Source organism: Vanacampus margaritifer, chromosome 20 (genome assembly GCF_051991255.1).
Source record: "Vanacampus margaritifer isolate UIUO_Vmar chromosome 20, RoL_Vmar_1.0, whole genome shotgun sequence".
Classification (NCBI taxonomy): Eukaryota; Metazoa; Chordata; class Actinopteri; order Syngnathiformes; family Syngnathidae; genus Vanacampus; species Vanacampus margaritifer.
In genome coordinates this window covers 7,437,493-7,456,126 of record NC_135451.1, presented here as the reverse complement: position 1 = coordinate 7,456,126, position 18,634 = coordinate 7,437,493, and the positions used below count along the sequence as shown (strand labels likewise).

Below are 18,634 nucleotides of genomic sequence, written 5' to 3'. Positions count from 1 at the left end.
CAAAAACAACAAGAAAATATGTGAATATTATGGCGGAAACCATCAAATTAGGCAGGAATTAACATTTTGATGTGTTTAATGAATATGTATAATATTCAGATTTCCCTTTTCGTATAGACTACTGAAATACATTCACTTTTTATATGAACATGTATACCTGTCATATGAAATAAGCCCGCATAATGTTATTTCAGCTCCGCCCGTCTCGTGTGCCTCTGCAGTGGATTCTCTTGTCACTTGATGCACAGCCAATAGTCTTTAACGCAGAGCTGTATCACTGAGGCCAACATATTGATTATATTGAGCTTCCTTAGCATGTCACAGGCGGTAAACACCTCCTGATTGACTCCTGTTTGGGTCGCATGTCCAACTCTATACATTTGCAGAGGCTGTGGGTTTGATAAACAGCGCAACTTGATTGATGCAGGTAAGCGCTACGTTTTCCTTAGTGTGGGAGGCCATACATGAATTTAAGGTGCAGGACCTACAGTAAGTGTTAATTTTGACAAGAAATATTTAATTTAGTTTTAGTTATAGTCTTGTGACTAAAATTAATTAACGCTTTAGTCATAATTTAGTCATCTGTATTTCCGTTTTAATCCAATTTGACATTTTAGTTGATGTTTTCTTTCAGCATACATTTCTATTTTTATACAGACAAATTATAACACCTATTTGTAACTGTAGTTTAACAAGCAAGACACAATTAACACAACAGTGTCTTTATTAAAATTTGTTTTAATGAAATATTTTTTTTTTTTTTTTTTTTTTTTTTTTTTTGGGAGATCTCAGTATTGATCATTTGAAATGTCATCATCATTGTTCTCCCTTTTTTTTTTTTTTTTTTTGTATGTGTGTTTGTGCGTGTGTGTGTGCGTGTGTGTGTGCGTGCGTGCGTGCGTGCGAAAAAAAATAAAAATAAATAAGAATTCCCATACCGTTCACCTAAACCGAACACTTCAAAATCCAGCCAGAGTCGTGGGGCCGCCAGGAGACCCAAAGGGGGACCAAAGAAAAGAAAGAAAAGCGAAGCCCAGCACCGACCAGACACCACCCACCGGGCCACTAACCTTCACCAACCCCAAAGACATCCCAACTCCAACAAATCAGGGAAACCTCAAGGGCCCAAAGGAGAAACTGAGGAAAGGTAGAAAGGACAGACGAAGCAGAGTGAGATCCACAGACACCAGCCTCCACCGAATCAATGACCTGAGGGAGAAACAAATTGTGTCTGGGTCTCGATAGATGCTGGTGTGGTGGATCTAGCATGCATGAAAATCTCCACCAAAGAGGGGAGCCGTCGACCTCCGCCAGGACAGAGCAAGCGCAACACCTCAGGGCCCCCCAGGCCGCGGCCGCGCCAAAGGACGACCCCCGGGCCCCGCAGGGGCCACCGGCCGGAGAGCAAACCCCGGAGCAGGAGCGCCCCCCACCCCAACGCGGCCCGCGCCCCCAACCCAACGCAGCAGGACGGGGCACTGCAGGCCCACCAGGCACCCCACCGGCCCACAACCCCCGCTCCCCCCGCGACCCCCCCGCCCCCCACCCCCGCCACCCACCCCAACCCAGCCCCAACCGCCCCCAGGTCCCCAAATCCCCAGACACCCTCCCCACCCCAGCACCCCCCACCCCGGCACCCCCACCACCACCCCCCCACCAACCAAGCCGCCCCCGCCCCCCGCCCCCACCCCCACCAACCGACAGCCCCCCAGCCCCCGACCCCAGACCCCGGGGACACACCGCACCCAGGCATCCGCGCCGAAGAGGGGGCCGGGCAGCGGAGCGGAGAGGGCACCCGCGCCCACCCCACCACGCGGAGGGACGGAACACCAGGGGCAGAAGGGGAGATGGGGGCACCGGAGGACGGGCGGCATCCCCGAACCCCAGGCCCAGCGGGGAGAGGCCCCGGTCGTCACCCCAACGATCAAAGTGAAAAACTAACCCTGTTACTAAGTTCGCCAGCTCGCCGACTGGCGAACTCTACCCCTAAACCGTGTGTGTGACCCCACCCAGTGTATATACATAAGTGTGTGTGTGTGGTGCATTAAAATTGGGGGCAGGTGAACCGGAGCAGAGGGAAATGATATCCCCCCCTGCTCCGATCCATCCGCCCCCCAGGCATGTCAATGAGCGTATGTGGTGCATTAAAATAAATTAATGGGGGGGGGGGGGGTGCACATGGACAGGCGACCGCAGCACTGCTTCATACCGCGGCCGCCCCAACCGATGCCCCCCCCCCCCCCCCCCAGTTGTGTGGTGCATTAAAATTTGGAGGGGAGCTGCAGGGCGGAGACGGTGTCTCCACCCCACCCCACTCCCCCCCAAAGTGTGTTATGTGCCCTAAAATGTATTGTGCAAAACTAGTGCAGTGAGTTAAGAGGAGCGACCAGCTGGGCCCCCCCCAACCGGGCGGGGGGGGGGAGGCGCACCCGCCCACCAAAACCCCCACCCACCCCACCGGGACCCCGGCGGGGCTTGCCCCCCGGATACCGGGGCCCGCCCGAAGTGCCCGGAGGCCCACCGGAGCGGGGCGGGCACAACACCAATCCCGCCCACTCCCCCGGCTCCCGGAGCGCCGAGACCCGGGCCACGGACGGAACCCCCGGCCTAGGGGAGGGGGAGGAGGGCGGACAGGGGAGGGGGAGGGGACGGGGGAAGGAGACGACAGGAAGGGCAGGAGGCAGCAGCAGGGCCGCAGAGAGAGGGGGAGAGGAGGAGGAAGGGCGACGAGGGAGAAGGGACAGGGAGGCGGAGGACGGGCGGGGAGAGGTGAAGAGGGAGAGGAAGCAAGGGGGAGGAAGGGGGAGGGGAGAGGGAACCACGGGGCACCCCGGCGGCCCACAGGCCCCGACCCGCGTCGCCGGACCCAGAGCGACGGACCGCGCCGGGGCGGCGCCGCCCCGGACACCAGGGAGAGCCCCGCAACACAGCACCCACCACGAGACCCAGGGAACGACCAAGACGCAGCCGCCACCCAGCAGCCAACAGAGGGGCAGACCCGCCCACGCCCAGCCAGGGGGGACAGCACCTGTAGCGTTAGTCCCCTGGCATGCAGTGAATCCGAATATTAGCCTTTAGTGCCCATTGGAGGTGAATCTGTTCGATCCTGTTGGCAGCAACTGGGTTCCTGACTATAAAAACACAACCATTAGTAACAAACTGCCAAATGCAGAGACATCAATGTAAGTTATCACAATGTGGTGGCTCTCGCTAACAGGCAGAATTAAATAACCAGAATTAGGTTAAAATATTCTATATACGTAGACCATATTTCTATGAATTTTGATATTTGTTTTTTATTTGAGGCCGATATTTTTTCCATTAAAATGTGATTTATAAGGAGGTTAGACCATTGGTCGATATTCAGAGTTTGTTTATTTTTCCAGTTAACAAGAATTGTTTTTTTAGCGATAGTAAGGGCTACAAGTGTAGATTGAAATTGTTTATGTGGTAGGTCAGTTGTTGTTAGGTCACCTAGCAAACACAAGTTTGGAGATAAAGGTATCCTATAGTCCAAGATAGCGGAAAGTTTTTCTAAGACTTTAGTCCAGAAATACATAACCGGGGTGCATAACCATAAAGCATGAAAATAAGTGTCTGTAGTGTTTTGTAAACACTGGAGACAAATGTCGGAGTCGGAGAGGCCCATTTTCTTCATCATATATTGAGTAATGTATGTTCTATGGATTATTTTGTATTGGATAAGTTGTAAATTTGTGTGTTTTGTCATTTTAAATGCATTTTCACAAACTTGAATCCAAAAGTCAGATTCCGGAGCTATAGACAAGTCTGTCTCCCATTTTAAGATGGGTAAAGACATTTTATCCGTATATGAAAGTAACTTATATATTTTTGAAAGTTTTTTTGTTGTTGTCGGAGAGAGCTTGGTAATATCTTTAGCTAAGCCAGGCGGTTGGAGCGTACCCTGAAGTGTTGGAATTTGTTTCTTTATCATATTTTTAACTTGCAGATAATGTAAAAAATTTCCGTTTGTTATTTTGTATTTTTGGAGCAAAGATGTATATGATATAAACATATTATCTGAGAAGAGATGGTGAAGATGTGTGATTCCTTTCTGCTCCCACACACCTAAATAAAACGTTTGGTTGTTAATTCGAAAGTCAGGGTTATGCCATAGGGGAGAAAGCCCACAGGGCTCCACTTGGGCTTTTGTAATTTCTAATGCCTTCCACCAAGCAGTCAGGGTGGCGGAGATCATTGGGTTTTTAAAACAATTATGTCGCTTAATCGATGTTGTAATAAAGAGTAAATCTAGAAGTCTGAGGTTATTACAATCCTTCTGTTCTAGTTCCAGCCAACAGTTAGTATCTCTGTTGGGTTGTGCCCATAGAACGATATATTGTAGCTGGTTAGCTATATAGTAGTACATAAAATTTGGTGCCTCTAGGCCACCTTTGGATTTACTTTTCTGAAGAGTAGATAGACTAATCTTTGCTTTTTTTTTTTTCCAGTAAAATTTTGTAACGGCTGAGTCCAACAACTGGAACCATTTAGCCGTAGGTTTAAATGGAATCATTGAGAAAAAATAGTTTATTTTAGGTAAAACTTTCATTTTAACGGTGGCTATTCGTCCTATTAAAGAAATAGGAAGATTATTCCAGCGTTCCAAGTCACTATGAATGTTATCCAGAAGTGGAGAAAAATTTAAATGAATTAAATCAGTTAATTTAGGTGAGATTTTTATGCCTAAGTATTTTAAATTACCTATAGGAAATGAGTAATGTGGGTCCTGGCTTGCAGGGTTCCATGAATTTTCTGTAATAGGTAGAAGTGTTGATTTTGTCCAGTTAATAGAATAATCTGACAACTGTGAGAATTTAGTTATTAAGTTAAATACTTCCCCTAACGAAATCGCCGGGTTTTCTAGATAAAGTAAAATATCATCGGCATATAGATTAATTTTATGTTCTGTTACCCCAGAGTGAATTCCTTGAATCCTTCTTTCCTGGCGTATGGCTATTGCAAGTGGCTCGATAAATATTGCAAATAATAAAGGGGATAGTGGGCATCCCTGTCTTGTGCCTCTCTGTAAAATAAAGCGCTTAGATATAATCCCGTTAGTAGTAACTGTAGCTTTGGGAGAATCATATAATACTGACACCCAGTGGATAAATGATTTCCCAAAGCCAAATTTATTTAAAACAGCAAAGAGGAAGGACCAGTTAACTTTGTCAAAAGCTTTTTCTGCATCCAACGATATAATAACTGCCTTCTTATCATGCCGCTGTGACATGCTAATAAGGTTAAAGAGCCTCCTAATATTATTAGTAGAGTGGCGATCTTTAATAAAGCCTGTTTGGTCGCTATGAATAATTGTCGAGATTACTGTTTCTAATCTAGATGTGAAAGCCTTAGTAATAATTTTGATATCAGTGTTAATTAGTGAAATCGGACGGTAACTTGATGGAAGGGTGGGGTCTTTTTCTGGCTTTAATAAAAGTTTAATTGCTGCTGTATTCATGTGTGGACGTATGTAACCATTAGTTTTAATTTCTGTTACTACTCTTAAGAATAGCGGAGCAAGCATTAACCAGTAGTGCTTAAAAAATATAGCCGGATAACCATCTGGGCCAGGTGCCTTGCCATTAGGCATACTATCTAGAGCACTGTACAACTCGTTTATAGTAAGTGGCGCTTCTAACATATCTTTATATTCAGTAGTTAACTGAGGCATATTTAAGCTACTGAGGAATGCCTCAATATGCTCAGGGTTAGGTTTGTTAGTTTCTGAGTATAGGTTGCGATAATAGTTATAAAAAATTTGATTAATTTCTTCTGGTGATTGTGTACATTCACCAGTTGTCCCTTTAATAGCCGTTATAAGAGATTTTTCCCGATTGCGTTGAAGTTGGTTTGCAAGAAATTTACCTGATTTGTTATTATATTCAAAGTTGTTGTATCTCAATTGTTGTATTATAAACTCTGTCTTTTTAGTTAGCATATCGTCTAACTGTATTTTTGTATTTTGTAAGTCAGTCCATATTTGGTCATTTGGGTTTATTGCGTACTCATCCGTCAGTTGTTTAATTTTATCTTCCAAGTCATTTTCAAATTTTTGATCCTGTTTCTTTTTATAAGATGAATATGATATAATTTTACCTCTAATTACTGCTTTCCCAGCTTCCCAGAGAAGAGATGGCGATAGGCCTGGAGAGTCATTTATTTCCAAAAAGTCTGCCCACTCTTTCCTTATAATTTTATCAAACTCTGCATCGTTTAGAAGAGAGATGTTAAAACGCCATGTTGGTGGTGGTTTAAAAGTATAATCAACTTGTAGGGAAAGTGAGACTGGTGCGTGGTCGCTAATAATAATAGGATGTATTTTTGTAACAGTTTTATCAGCAATAGAGTTATTTGTAAGAAAATAATCAATTCTTGAAAAAGACCGGTGTACAGCGGAAAAGAAGGTAAATTCCTTCTTATTTGGGTTTTTAAGTCTCCAGCTGTCGACGAGGCCAAAATCATCCATATATTCCCCTATTACTTTAGTAGATTGTAATCGCCTTATACATGTTGTGTTATTAGAACGGTCTATTAATGGATTTAAGACTGTGTTAAAGTCTCCTCCAATAATAATAGTAGAGTTCGCTGCTAAATCAAACAGCTGAGAGAAAAATTCATGGAAAAAGGCCGGATCATCATTATTAGGGGCATATAAATTGCCAAGTGTATATATCTTATTAAATATAGTTATCTGAATAATAATGTATCGGCCCTCTGGGTCTGTTATTGTATTATTTAGAGTAAAGAGTAAATTCTTATGTATGAGTATACAGACTCCTCTTTGTCTGCTGTTATAAGGGGCAGAGTATGCTTGGCTGTTTTAATGAAATATGTTGAACTGACAATAAATACTTAGTTTTCACCTAAATAAGAAAAAAGTGCACAATTGCCTGAGTTTAATCCTTAATTTTTGTCTCATTTTCGTCTGTTAAAAAAATTGTTGATGAAAAATATGCCGAAAAATTTTAGTCTACAAAATTATCACTGGCACTAAGAAGGAAACATGCCCTTTTCAAAAAAAATTTTTTTTTTTAACATACAGTGTAATTAATGTGAGAATTATCATCTTGAAATATGAGCAATTACAATTGTAGTAAACATTATGACAGAATCCTATTGCCATTTGCGGCCATTTGTGGTCCGCTATCCATTTCCTAGTGGCCCTCTGGATATACAGTATATATATGCCCCCCCCAAACCCGTGCTGTGTGAGACACCTTACTGACAACTACCACTAATTATAAATTTGACTTGAATTAAAAATAAAAAAAAAAGCTTCATTTTCTGCTGTCTGTGTCAAAATCTTATTTGTTTCACATTAATTATTAACAAAGATTCTCAAGTAAACAAAAACGCATTTAGAATTGTCAACTTAGTACCTATTGCTAGTTTTGAATGTGGAGATCTGCTCAGGGCAGAAACGGATCTATTCTAGTGGGATACAGGGCTGTGGGACACCCAAAATCATGACAAATTCCAAACTGTTTGCCTTTAACAGGTGTACAAAAAAAAAACACGTTCAACACATAATCGCTTGATGTATTCGTTTTAGTGTGATAAAGTCAAATAATGTCCTCACATCCTTAATTTTTTCTGAATGCAGCACTTGAAGGAAAAAGTTTGGACCTGTGAATAATCAAGTAACCAAATGCATCATATTTAAAATGTCGCTTGTTTTCATAATGCATTTTCAATTCATCACTGACCCCAGCTCTACCTCACACTCTGCATGCTTCTTTCCTTACAACTTCTTGTAGTAAATTCAACAGCCATCAGTGGTGGGAGACTGTGCACCTGTGTCATAAAAGAATAAACACCGGTATCAAAAATTCAGCATTTCTAGTTGTAGTTTGCGCTGATGGAGAACTGCACTGCATCGAAATAAGAGGTAACGTGTTACCTCTGCAGATGTTGATTTGTTAGTTACCAGGGCTGCTTAAAATCCGCACAACTGATTTCTATGAAATAAAGATTTGTTAGCTGTTATGGTAAAACTTATATTGTGGTCATGTGAGCTGCAATACCCTGGAGAACCCACGGGGTCAAATTTGGCCCCTATAAATTCTGCTACTCAAACAACAAAGACCTATTTTTTTTTTTTTTACAAATTTAACTTCAAAAGTCCAGAGTGCCACTTCTGACCCCTGCATGGGGCCATCTAGTGGATGAATATTGCACTTACGTGAGCCAGAGTGGTGGCGACAAGATGGCTAAAATGCAACAAATAAAACAAAAAAATTATATTGTCCAATGTAGCTGTGTATTTGATGGATTCTTTTCTTAAATTTTAAATAGTTTACTGACAGTTTTTGTTATTCAGATTTTTCGAAATGATACCCCTAAATAGGGTCAAATTTCGCCCTAATCCTAAATTAGGTAATAAATTGAAAACAACATTCAAAAAACATATACAGTATTTTGGTGTTCAGTGAATTTATAGCAGTCATTTAATGTATAATTCATAATTTTCCAAAGAAGAAAAGGGTTCTTGGGTTCTCCAGGGTTAAGTCAGGCAGATTTAGAATTTAGACTCAAGTCGGCGAAGGTACCCAGTGCTGCCTGATTTCATATTTCCTAGCACTCTAATACATTTTCATAGACGTCTCTCTAGTGCAGAATGTTTATTCTCTTAATGAAAAATGCCCGAGAGGTGCTGTCTAAAAGCCTGTGTAAACAGTCTGTATTATTTCATGTTTACTACCTGTACATAATATCACAGCACCTGTCAGTTGTTTCATGTTTACTTGTGTTTCCTCATGGCGGTAAATAAAAATGGAGAGTGAAGATGAACAACTACGGGGAATTCTGCAGGTTTCCTCCCCACACCTTCATTTTTTTCCCCCAATTGAATACTTGCGAAAGGTTGGGGGAAGAAGGGTATCATTACGGCAAGTTTGAGGACTTAGGTCCATCCCAGGGGGAAATGGTGCTTCCCACAATACACTGCAGCCTGGTAGTAAGCGGTGGTGAAGGCAATTACCAGATAACATGTGGAGCAGGACATAGAAAGCAGCTGTGAGCTATGCGTCACAGGGGGAAGAGGGTTGTGTATCGAAGAAGTGTTTGTGTGTTCGGGGAGATCAGCTGAGACAAAAATAGTGTTCTGTATGTTTCCTTTGGCGCGACGCAATTATCTCTTCCACTGTTGACAAATCACGTGTGCACACACCTCAAGGTCATTCAACCAGATATCATCTTGTACCTCAGACCACCTTGTGTGTTGCTGCTTATTCACTCTGGGGAAAAAAGTACATCATTGTACTTTTAGGGGGAATGTATTGTGACTTAAATGGTACCTTGACGCTGGAAGTGGTCTACTAGAATCCAGTAATTACCCATGTGGGACACAAACTGTAGGTTGTACCATGTTGGTTAGGAGAAGACTCAAACTACACCCTGATTTCATATTTACGTGCTACAAAAAATGACTGAAAATCATATTGAAGTTTAAGTTAGCTTTCATTTTGTTAGCTTAATAGTATGTTAGCTAAATCATTTTTAAGCTAAGTGTTTCTAGAAAAAAAAAGTCAACAAGAAGACAAAATGTGTAGGCTTTAAAATGTTGGTCAGAAATAGACTCCAACTGTATTCTGATTTCACATTTACATGCTACAAAAAATGACTGAAAATCATATTAAAGTTTAAGTTAGCTTTCATTTTGTTAGCTTAATAGCATGTTAGCTAAATCATTTTTAAGCTAAGTGTTGCTAGAAAAAAAAGTCAACAAGAAGACAAAATGTGTAGGCTGTAAAATGTTGACTCCAACTGTATTCTGATTTCACATTTACGTGCTACAAAAATGACTGAAAATGGTATTGAAGTTAGCTTTCATATCATTAGCTTAATAGCATGTTACCTAAATATTTTTTAAACTAACTATTTCAACAACAACAAAAGTCAATAAACAAGAAGACAAAAAGTGTAGGTGGTCCAATGTTGCTCAGAAATGGACTCCAACTGTATTCTGATTTCACATTTACATGCTACAAAAAATGACTGAAAATCATATTGAAGTTTAAGTTAGCTTTCATTTTGTTAGCTTAATAGCATGTTAGCTAAATAATTTTTAAGCTAAGTGTTTCTGGAAAAAAAAGTCAACAAGAAGACAAAATGTGTAGGCTGTAAAATGTTGGTCAGAAATAGACTCCAACTGTATTCTGATTTAACATGTACATGCTACAAAAATGACTGAAAATTGTATTTAAATTGAAGCTAGCTTTTGTATTGTTAGCTTAATAGCACAATCACCTCAGTCGTTTTTATGCCAACTGTTTCTGGGAGAAAATAAACAAGAAGACCTTAAGTGTAGGTAGTCTAATGTTGGTTAGAAATAGACTCCAACTACATCCTTATTTCACATTTACATGCTACAAAAATGACAGAAAAAATAGTATTGAAGTTTAAGTTAGCTTTTATATCTCTAGCTTAAATAGCATAATTAACTAAATCATTTTTAAGACAACTTTTCGGCGGGGTTAGAGGGGAACCAAAAAACAAGCAGAGTTTAGGTTTTCCAATTCAACCATTGCAGATTAACATGGCCTGCATGACTTTATTGATGGTGTGACAAGAGGTTGATTTGGACAATTTTGCTATTACGCTAACAATATGGTGAGTGGTGACTTTAAGATAATGAACATATGAATTGATTCTGCAATTAAGGTTTTTATTAGAGGTGGGAAAAATTATTGATTCCTATATGCATTATGACACAGATTCTGCATCAGTTAATACGTGCAGTAATTGATGATAATGGCGAGTGATAAGTACGTACATACTGTTTGACACGAAGCCAGCGATGCATGCAGTTCCTCTTCTGTTGTATTGCCAATTATTTTAATATGCAAAATTTACACCCCATGGTTGACTTTTTGGAAATGTGACATTTTCATTTATACATCTTGTCTATTTTGTTTTGGTAATAGGTAATAAAAGTAAATGTATCTGTAATTTATTTTCATGGAAAGGCGAGTGAAATACTATTATAATGTTGAAAGTCTTCATACATTCAGAAAATAAGATGAAATGCATGAGTAATGTGAATCCGTTTCAGTGACGCCACCTTAGTGGATATCTGTACATTCGGAGGCCAATTTCGATTGGCAGCACGGCGTGTCTTTGACACCCTGCGGGCCCAACTGGCAGGCTCTGTCATTATGCCGATGGAGATATCATCTTTTCGCTCTGATTAAAATGTATGTGATGTTGAAATAAGCTAAAGGTTTAACCAGTAGGGACTCCACAAACACACTCAAACACATACTGGGCTATGACTAAAAGGTTCACTTGTTTTTTTTCTCTACCAAGCTAAAAAATAATTTTTTTATTTTTTTTATCAAAAAGCATAAATAACATTACTGCTCATCTAGTCCTTGCCGTGGTGTGAATGTGTACATTTTGATTGAAATCATAACATCAGAACTTAAACAGACCCAAATGTGTTTTATAATGACATATCTACTTTTTGCTCCAAATACTGTTTGTGTATTTCATTGACCTGAAACTAGCTAATCCTACTAAAAAAAGACAGCCTGCTAATTCAGGGTAAGTAGGAGACAGTGAATATCAAGAAGTGAGTGGTTTAAGACTTAGCTTTTCCTCCAACTGTCATGTGTATTCTGGCTTGAGGCTAAGCTTTGGTAAATAAGGGTGAGCTTGTTGTCACTGGAGGTTTTCACAATGACGTCTGTGGCCACTGTGGGGCTATCTGTGTCATCTGGCCTTTCAACACCTTTCGTGAACGTCTCCATCTGGCAGCCTGAGGAACAAGTAGAGATATGCCATTCACCTCAAACGCTGAATGAAAGGGCACTTTCAAACGAGGGCTCGGATGTTGCCGTACAGCCCGCCTGAGGATTTTTCACCTAAAATAAACAAAAACAAGCACAGTTGCTAATCTACAGTGAGTCATGCTTGGTGGAAGTCATGTGAAGTTGCAGCCAACATTGCCTTTAGATGGTGAGTCATAGTAAACTTAGCAACAATGGATTATCTTGGAAAACGAACCATCCTTCTGCTAAGCTTTTGCATATTTTATATTCCACCTTAATGTCTACTTCTGACTTCCGATTTCATTTTTGAGGACTGCAACACAGAAAGTTTGAATTTAGCTAGTGTTGCAATAATAATAATAATCACACATAAACATGGAAATGAAAGTGAACCTAAAGTTTGTATGCAGTCTTGTAACATCTATGTGTTATTTTCGATTATATCCACTCATCAAATACTTTTTGGTTGCACAACAATTTAGAGCCACCTTGAAACTGAAATGGAAAGTATTTGCAAATAGGAAACTGATACTACAGAAGCACTGAACTGCCAATGAGGAGTGAACATTTTTGATTTGGCAAATATATTCAAATGTATTTGCAAACAAAAGTATTTTTCAAATATGTTTAAATGTATTTGTGTTTAAAAGTTAAAAATGTGTACTCATACTTGCAAATATGTTCAAACGTATTTGCAAGTCGGTTTGAACGAATTTGCTTCCGGTCAAAAATGTTTACACATGCAAATATGTTCGACCATACTTGGAAATATATTTGAACATATTCACAAGTACGTTTGAACGTATTTGCAAATACTTTTAAACATATTTGCCAATCAAAAATCTTTACATTTACTTGTAAATATGTTCAAACTTATTTGCAAATATGTTTGATTGTACTTGTAAATATGTTTGGACGTATTTACAGCACGTTTGAACGTATTTGCGAATACCTTTAAACACTTTTGCCAGTCAAAAATCTTTACACGTACTTGCAAATATGTTCGAACTTACTTGAAAATATGTTAGATCGTACTCGTAAATATGTTTGAATGCATTTACAGCACGTTTGAATGTATTTGCAAATACCTTTAAACGTATTTGCCAGTCAAAAATATTTACACGTACTTGCAAATACGTTCGATCGTACTTGTAAATATGTTTAAAGCATTTTGGAAAAACCTTCAAATGTATTTTTGTTGTCAAAAATGTTAATACTTGCAAATATATTTGAACGTACTTGCAAATACCTTCAAACTTATTTAAATAAGTTTAAACATATGCAAATTTGCTAGTCAAAAATATTTACTCCACATTTGCATTCAACTGTAAGAAAATAAGAGGACTTCAAAATCAAGAATTGAACTTAAAGGGCCAAGGCTGCCAAGTTACCGTGACTTTAGGTGCCTTAACAGAAAATTGCAAATTTCTTCTTAAAATATGTTCCAACTTAGAGCCGTTTATATGTTTCTGTGAGTACATCACAAGGCGAATGATGTGGATCGTTAATTAAAGAAAGTAATGACATCCCCTCAATGCTCTTCTAGGGACAGTCGAAAATGAATTTGTCGAGTCCATTGTTGAATGAATGTAGTGTGAGTGAGGATTTAGTGCACCTTAAGGGAGTCCATACTGAAAATATGCTTCTGAGAGCTCATCTCATATTAATCCCTGACGGAGAGTGTAGATGTGGCTCCATGCTGCCCTCTGGCTAACTTTGAGCTATTCATTACTTTTCAGAATTACGAGCTCCTTGCCTTTTATTCTCCCCATGTCTGTTCCACTGTTTCACCGGGCTTGTGTTCCTCAGCCTTTTGTCCTCTCGTTCCAAATCCCTCAACTATCGGCTGTGACCTTGCAACAGCTATGCATCCTCCTGCGGGACAATTAAACCTTAGCGAGAACAGACGGGAAAAGGGATATAAAGAAGCCAGGTTTGTCTTTTTTCCCGACTCACCTTCCTCCTTTGAATCCCTCTTGAAGTCTGAGAGGAGACTGTTTTATCTGCTTTATGTCGCCTTCAACTAAGGACACGCAGGCCTCCACCTGGCTTGTCCAACTATATAAAACCCCGAAGTGGAAATTTTACCCACGTTGACGCGTTTGTCATTTTCAACTCCACCCCTGTCCCCTCTTTGACAGGTGCAAGTGCAACCTTCACGCCAACAGCTGTGTGTTTGACAAAGAGAAGCTTAGCTGCGAGTGTGAACACAACACCACCGGGCCCGATTGCGGCCGCTGTAAGAGGAACTACCAAGGCCGAGCGTGGAGCGCCGGCTCCTACCTGCCGATCCCGAAAGGCACCGCAAATATATGTGAGTACACACGCTCATTACACGCACCGTTGATTAGTAATAGTGACAGGTCACGTGACAGGTGTTTGGCAGGAAAAAAAAAGACACAATGAAAGTGAAGACTTCAGTACAGACAGCTGGAAAGAGTTGATACCCAATTAGCAGCATCCCACATCACCATCTTTGACTTCTGACGATAACAATTTGAAAAGTAAGACAGTGACTTGTCTGACTGCTTCAAGGCAACACAAGGCAATTAACAGGGTTTCAAAGAGACAAAAGGCAACTTCGTTAAGGCTATTTTTATATTTTTTTTGTCGTCTTGAGAGAAATGTGTCTAAATGGCAGACTACAGGTACATGCACAAACTTTTTGGGAGGCAGGTGCTCAAGCTAAAAAAAAAATATATATATATATTTTGTTAACACAATCAATACACTATAATGAAATAGTGTAACTTTTCAATGTAATAAAAAGGCTTAGAAATAACTTAAAGGGGAAGTCAACATTAAACATTTCTTGACAGTATGTTAAATGTGACCTCACTAGTCTAAACATAACATTGTGATGAACTCATTTGCTCCCAAGAACGTATAAGTACATTCTATTTTAAATATTACCATGGTCCCAAAAATGTATTTTAATGCAGCCTCTGAACTGAAGAGAACGCATGAAGCTCCTTCTTCTTTTCCTTTCGGCTTTTCCCTTCAGGGGTTGCCACAGCAAATCAGTTGCCTCCGTCTAACCCTGTCCTCTGCATCCTCTGCTCTCACACCAACTACCTTCATGTCCTCTTTAACTACATCCATAAACCTCCTCTTTGGTCTTCCTCTAGACCCCCTGCCTGGCATTTGGAAACTCGGCATCCTTCTGCCAATATACTCACTATCTCTCCTCTGGACATGTCCAAACTATCTCAGTCTGGCCTTTCTGACTTTATCTCCAATGCCTAACATATGCTGTCCCTCTGATGTACTCATTCCTGATTGTATCCATCCTGGTCACTCCCAAAGAGAACCTCAGTATCTTCATCTCTGCCGCCTCCAACCCTGCCTGTTGTCTTTTCCTCAGTGGCACTGTCTCCAGACCAAAGCATATTGCTGGTCTCACCGCAGTTTTATAAACCTTTCCTTTCATTTTATCTGAAACTCTTCTATCACACATCACACCTGACACTTTTCTCTACCCGTTCCAGCCTGCCTGCACACGCTTCTTCACTTCCACACTCTCCATTGCTCTGGACTGTTGGCCCTAAATGTCATCTGCAAACATCATAATCCATGGAGATTCCTGTCTAACCTCATCTGTCGTCTTGTCCATTACCATAGCGAACAAGAAGGGGCTCAGAGCTGATCCCTGATGTAGTCCCACCTCCACTTTGAACTACTCCGTCACACCTACAGCACACCTCACCACGGCCTTACAGTCCTCATACATCTCCTGCACCACTTGAACATACTTCTCTGCTACTCCAGACTTCCTCATACAAAACTACAGTTCCTCTCTGGGCACCCTGTCATAAGCTTTCTCCAGATCTACAAAGACACAATGCAGCTCCTTCTGACCTTCTCTGTACTTCTCTATCAACATCCTCAAAGCAAATATTGCATCTGTGGTACTCTTTTTTTGGTTTTGGCATGAAACCATACTGCTGCTCACAAATGTTCACCTCTGCAGCTTTATTGCTCTGTAGTTGCCACAACTCTGCACGTCTCCCTTGTTCTTAAAAATGGGCACCAGCACACTTCTCCTCCATTCCTCAGGTATCTTCTCACTATCTAAGATCTTGTTGAACAACCCAGTCAAAAATTCTACTGCTACCTCTCCTAGTCACTTCCATACTTCCACAGGTATATCATCAGGACCGAGTGCCTTTCCACTCTTCATCCTCTTCAATGCCCTTCTTACTTCATCCTTACTAATCTTTGCTCCTTCCTGGTCCACAACAGTCACCTCTTCTACGCTTCGTTCTCTCTCATTTTCCTCATTCATCAACTCTTCAAAGTACTCTTTCCATCTTCCCATCACACTACTGCCATCTGTCAACACACTTCCATCCCTATCCTTTATTACCCCAAGCCCGTCTCAACTCCTTCCTGAAAGTCATACAACACGCTTCCTTTTTCAGCTTCCAACATTTCCTCCTCTGCTCTGCCTTTGCCGTCTTTGTCTTCCTCACCACCAGAGTCATCCTACACACTAACATCCTATGCTGTCTGGCTACACTCCCACCTACGACTACTTTGCAGTCGCTGATCTCCTGCAGATTACACCGTCTACACAAGATGTAGTCTACCTGTGTACTCCTACCTCCACTCTTGTCGGTCACCATATGTTCCTGCCTCTTCTGGAAGAAAGTATTCACGACAGCCATTTCCATTCTTTTTGCAAAGTCAACCACCATCTGTCCTTCTGCGTTCCTCTCCTGGATACCAAACTTGCCCATCACCTCCTCATCACCTCTGTTTCCTGCACCAACGTGTTCATTGAAGTCTGCACCAATGAGAACTCTCTCACTTCTAGGGATGCTCTGCATCATTTCATCAAAGTCCAACCAAAAGTTCTCCTTCTCCTGCAGCTCACATCCTACCTGTGGCGCATACCCCCTAAGAACATTGATCATCACACCTTCGATTCCTAGTTTCAGGCTCAACACTCTATCTGAAACTCTTTTTACCTCCAGGACATTCCTATCAAACTCCTCCTTCACGGTAACTCCTACTCCATTTCTCTTCCTATCTACCTATAAGAATGGTAGTTATTACAAAAACGGCCAGCAGGTGACAGCAGAGGAGTATAAGAGATCAACCAGGGCCATGTTGCAAAAATGCTCTTTTGCCGAGGGTTTTAAACAGATTTGTGAATAATGATGAAACTTAGCTGGATTCTAATGCTAATTTCTGCAAAATTGAAAAAGGGACTTCCCCTTTAAAAATAAAGCAAGTATCTGTGAAACATGCCTGAAGGCATTGTAGAATATATTGCAGTTGATGAATGAGATATCTCCAGCATATAACCACATCTTTACTCCTACTCTTAAGCAAAGGAAAGTAGGTCACCGCCTTCACATCTGATGTCCTATGTTGGTGGACTCACATCATGTGCAAATAGAACAAGTTCAGTGAAATATTATTTGTGACTTGACTGCACATGACTAAATTCTTTTTTGCTTGTACACATGAAACCCAAGCAAGATCAGCATACTTAACGTGAAGTCTGTACAAATAAATGGCAACATGTCCTGCAATGTTGCTTATACTGTTTTTTTTTTTTTACTTACTATAATGACATAAAACTACTAGAACGTTCCCTATTGACATTAGAATTTTAAACTTTTTGTATATACTTATGTTGTGACTCAATGTTTTTGCCCATCCGATGTAGTTCAGCAACACTTAAATAAAATGCTAATGACATGAAGTATTCATTCGTCTTATCAGCCACTATGACCAACAGACTAACTGCCACTTAATTCATTAATCAGTTGAGGGATGAAGTACAGTATCGCACATACACATTGCCCGTTGCCGTTCATATATCAGAATAAACTATGAGCTGCATTTATATGCTTGAGCGTGCTGGTATGCATTTGAAGCTCAGGTTTTTATCCTGCTCCTTCACCCTCTTGCATCTGCTGTGATTTCTGCATTCATCACCGGTGCTCGAAGGCTCCTGGCCACCGACTAATGACTTATTCTCCCTCCCAAGGGATCTCTGTTATGAGACTTGAGAAGGGCGAGTGAAATAACCCTTCCTAGAGCCCGGATTGACAGCACATTATTAAAAAAAAAAAGAAAAAATGGTGTTGCACAGCCATTGATACCATAACCACTCCACAGACCCACATTGTGTTTTCCCTGGATTTGATTAAACTTGGGGTGTCAGGCAGGCGATTTAAAATTTTAATCGTAATTAATCGCATGACTTCAGTAGTTAACTCATTATTAATCACAAATTTTATATCTGTTCTAAATGTACAATAAAATGTACAATAAAATATTTGTTTCATAATCTTAACATAATAGTGGGAAAAAATGTTAAACATAAGAAATAAGGTTGCATCTTTTAATCATCAATCAAATTAATTTCATAAAAAAATCTTAAAATTTTGTTAAAATTAAAAAGATGTAATGTACTGTAAAAAGCGAGCATTGATTTGTGTTGAGGTCATTTTTCTGCCACTAGATGGCATAATTGCATTTGTAAGATGTTGGTGACAGCTCAGTGCATTTTTTTCTTTTTATATTAAGAGCTATCGAATCTTTAACATGAAGTAACTTGTGAAATTCTGCACATTTTTTAAATTGTAAAATACAACTTGACCCCAGTTTCCATAAATATATGCATTATTGTTAAATGTATTACTGCTAAATTTTGGCGTGGACCTGTCTACTGCGTTGCGACTGGAATTCCCCCAGTACAGGATTTCCAAGTAAGGGGCGATAATTTGAACCTCGCCAGCCAGATTGATAATTGTGATTCACTCGAGGGAGTTCATCACATTATCAATCTGTTACTTCACTCGGCAGACCCAATCGGGAAAGGC

At 40.6% G+C, this 18,634-nt stretch overlaps 1 protein-coding gene across 10 annotated transcripts in view; it reads left to right on the top strand.

The window, feature by feature from the left end:
• ntng1a (netrin g1a) overlaps positions 1-18,634 on the top strand; it is a 106,796-nt gene that overhangs the window by 59,631 nt on the left and 28,531 nt on the right. For all 10 annotated transcript variants that reach the window (XM_077554392.1, XM_077554400.1, XM_077554391.1 and 7 more), the window contains exon 4: positions 13,937-14,109. In XM_077554392.1, the coding sequence (XP_077410518.1) occupies positions 13,937-14,109 (173 nt within the window). The remainder of the gene's footprint in view (positions 1-13,936; positions 14,110-18,634) is intronic.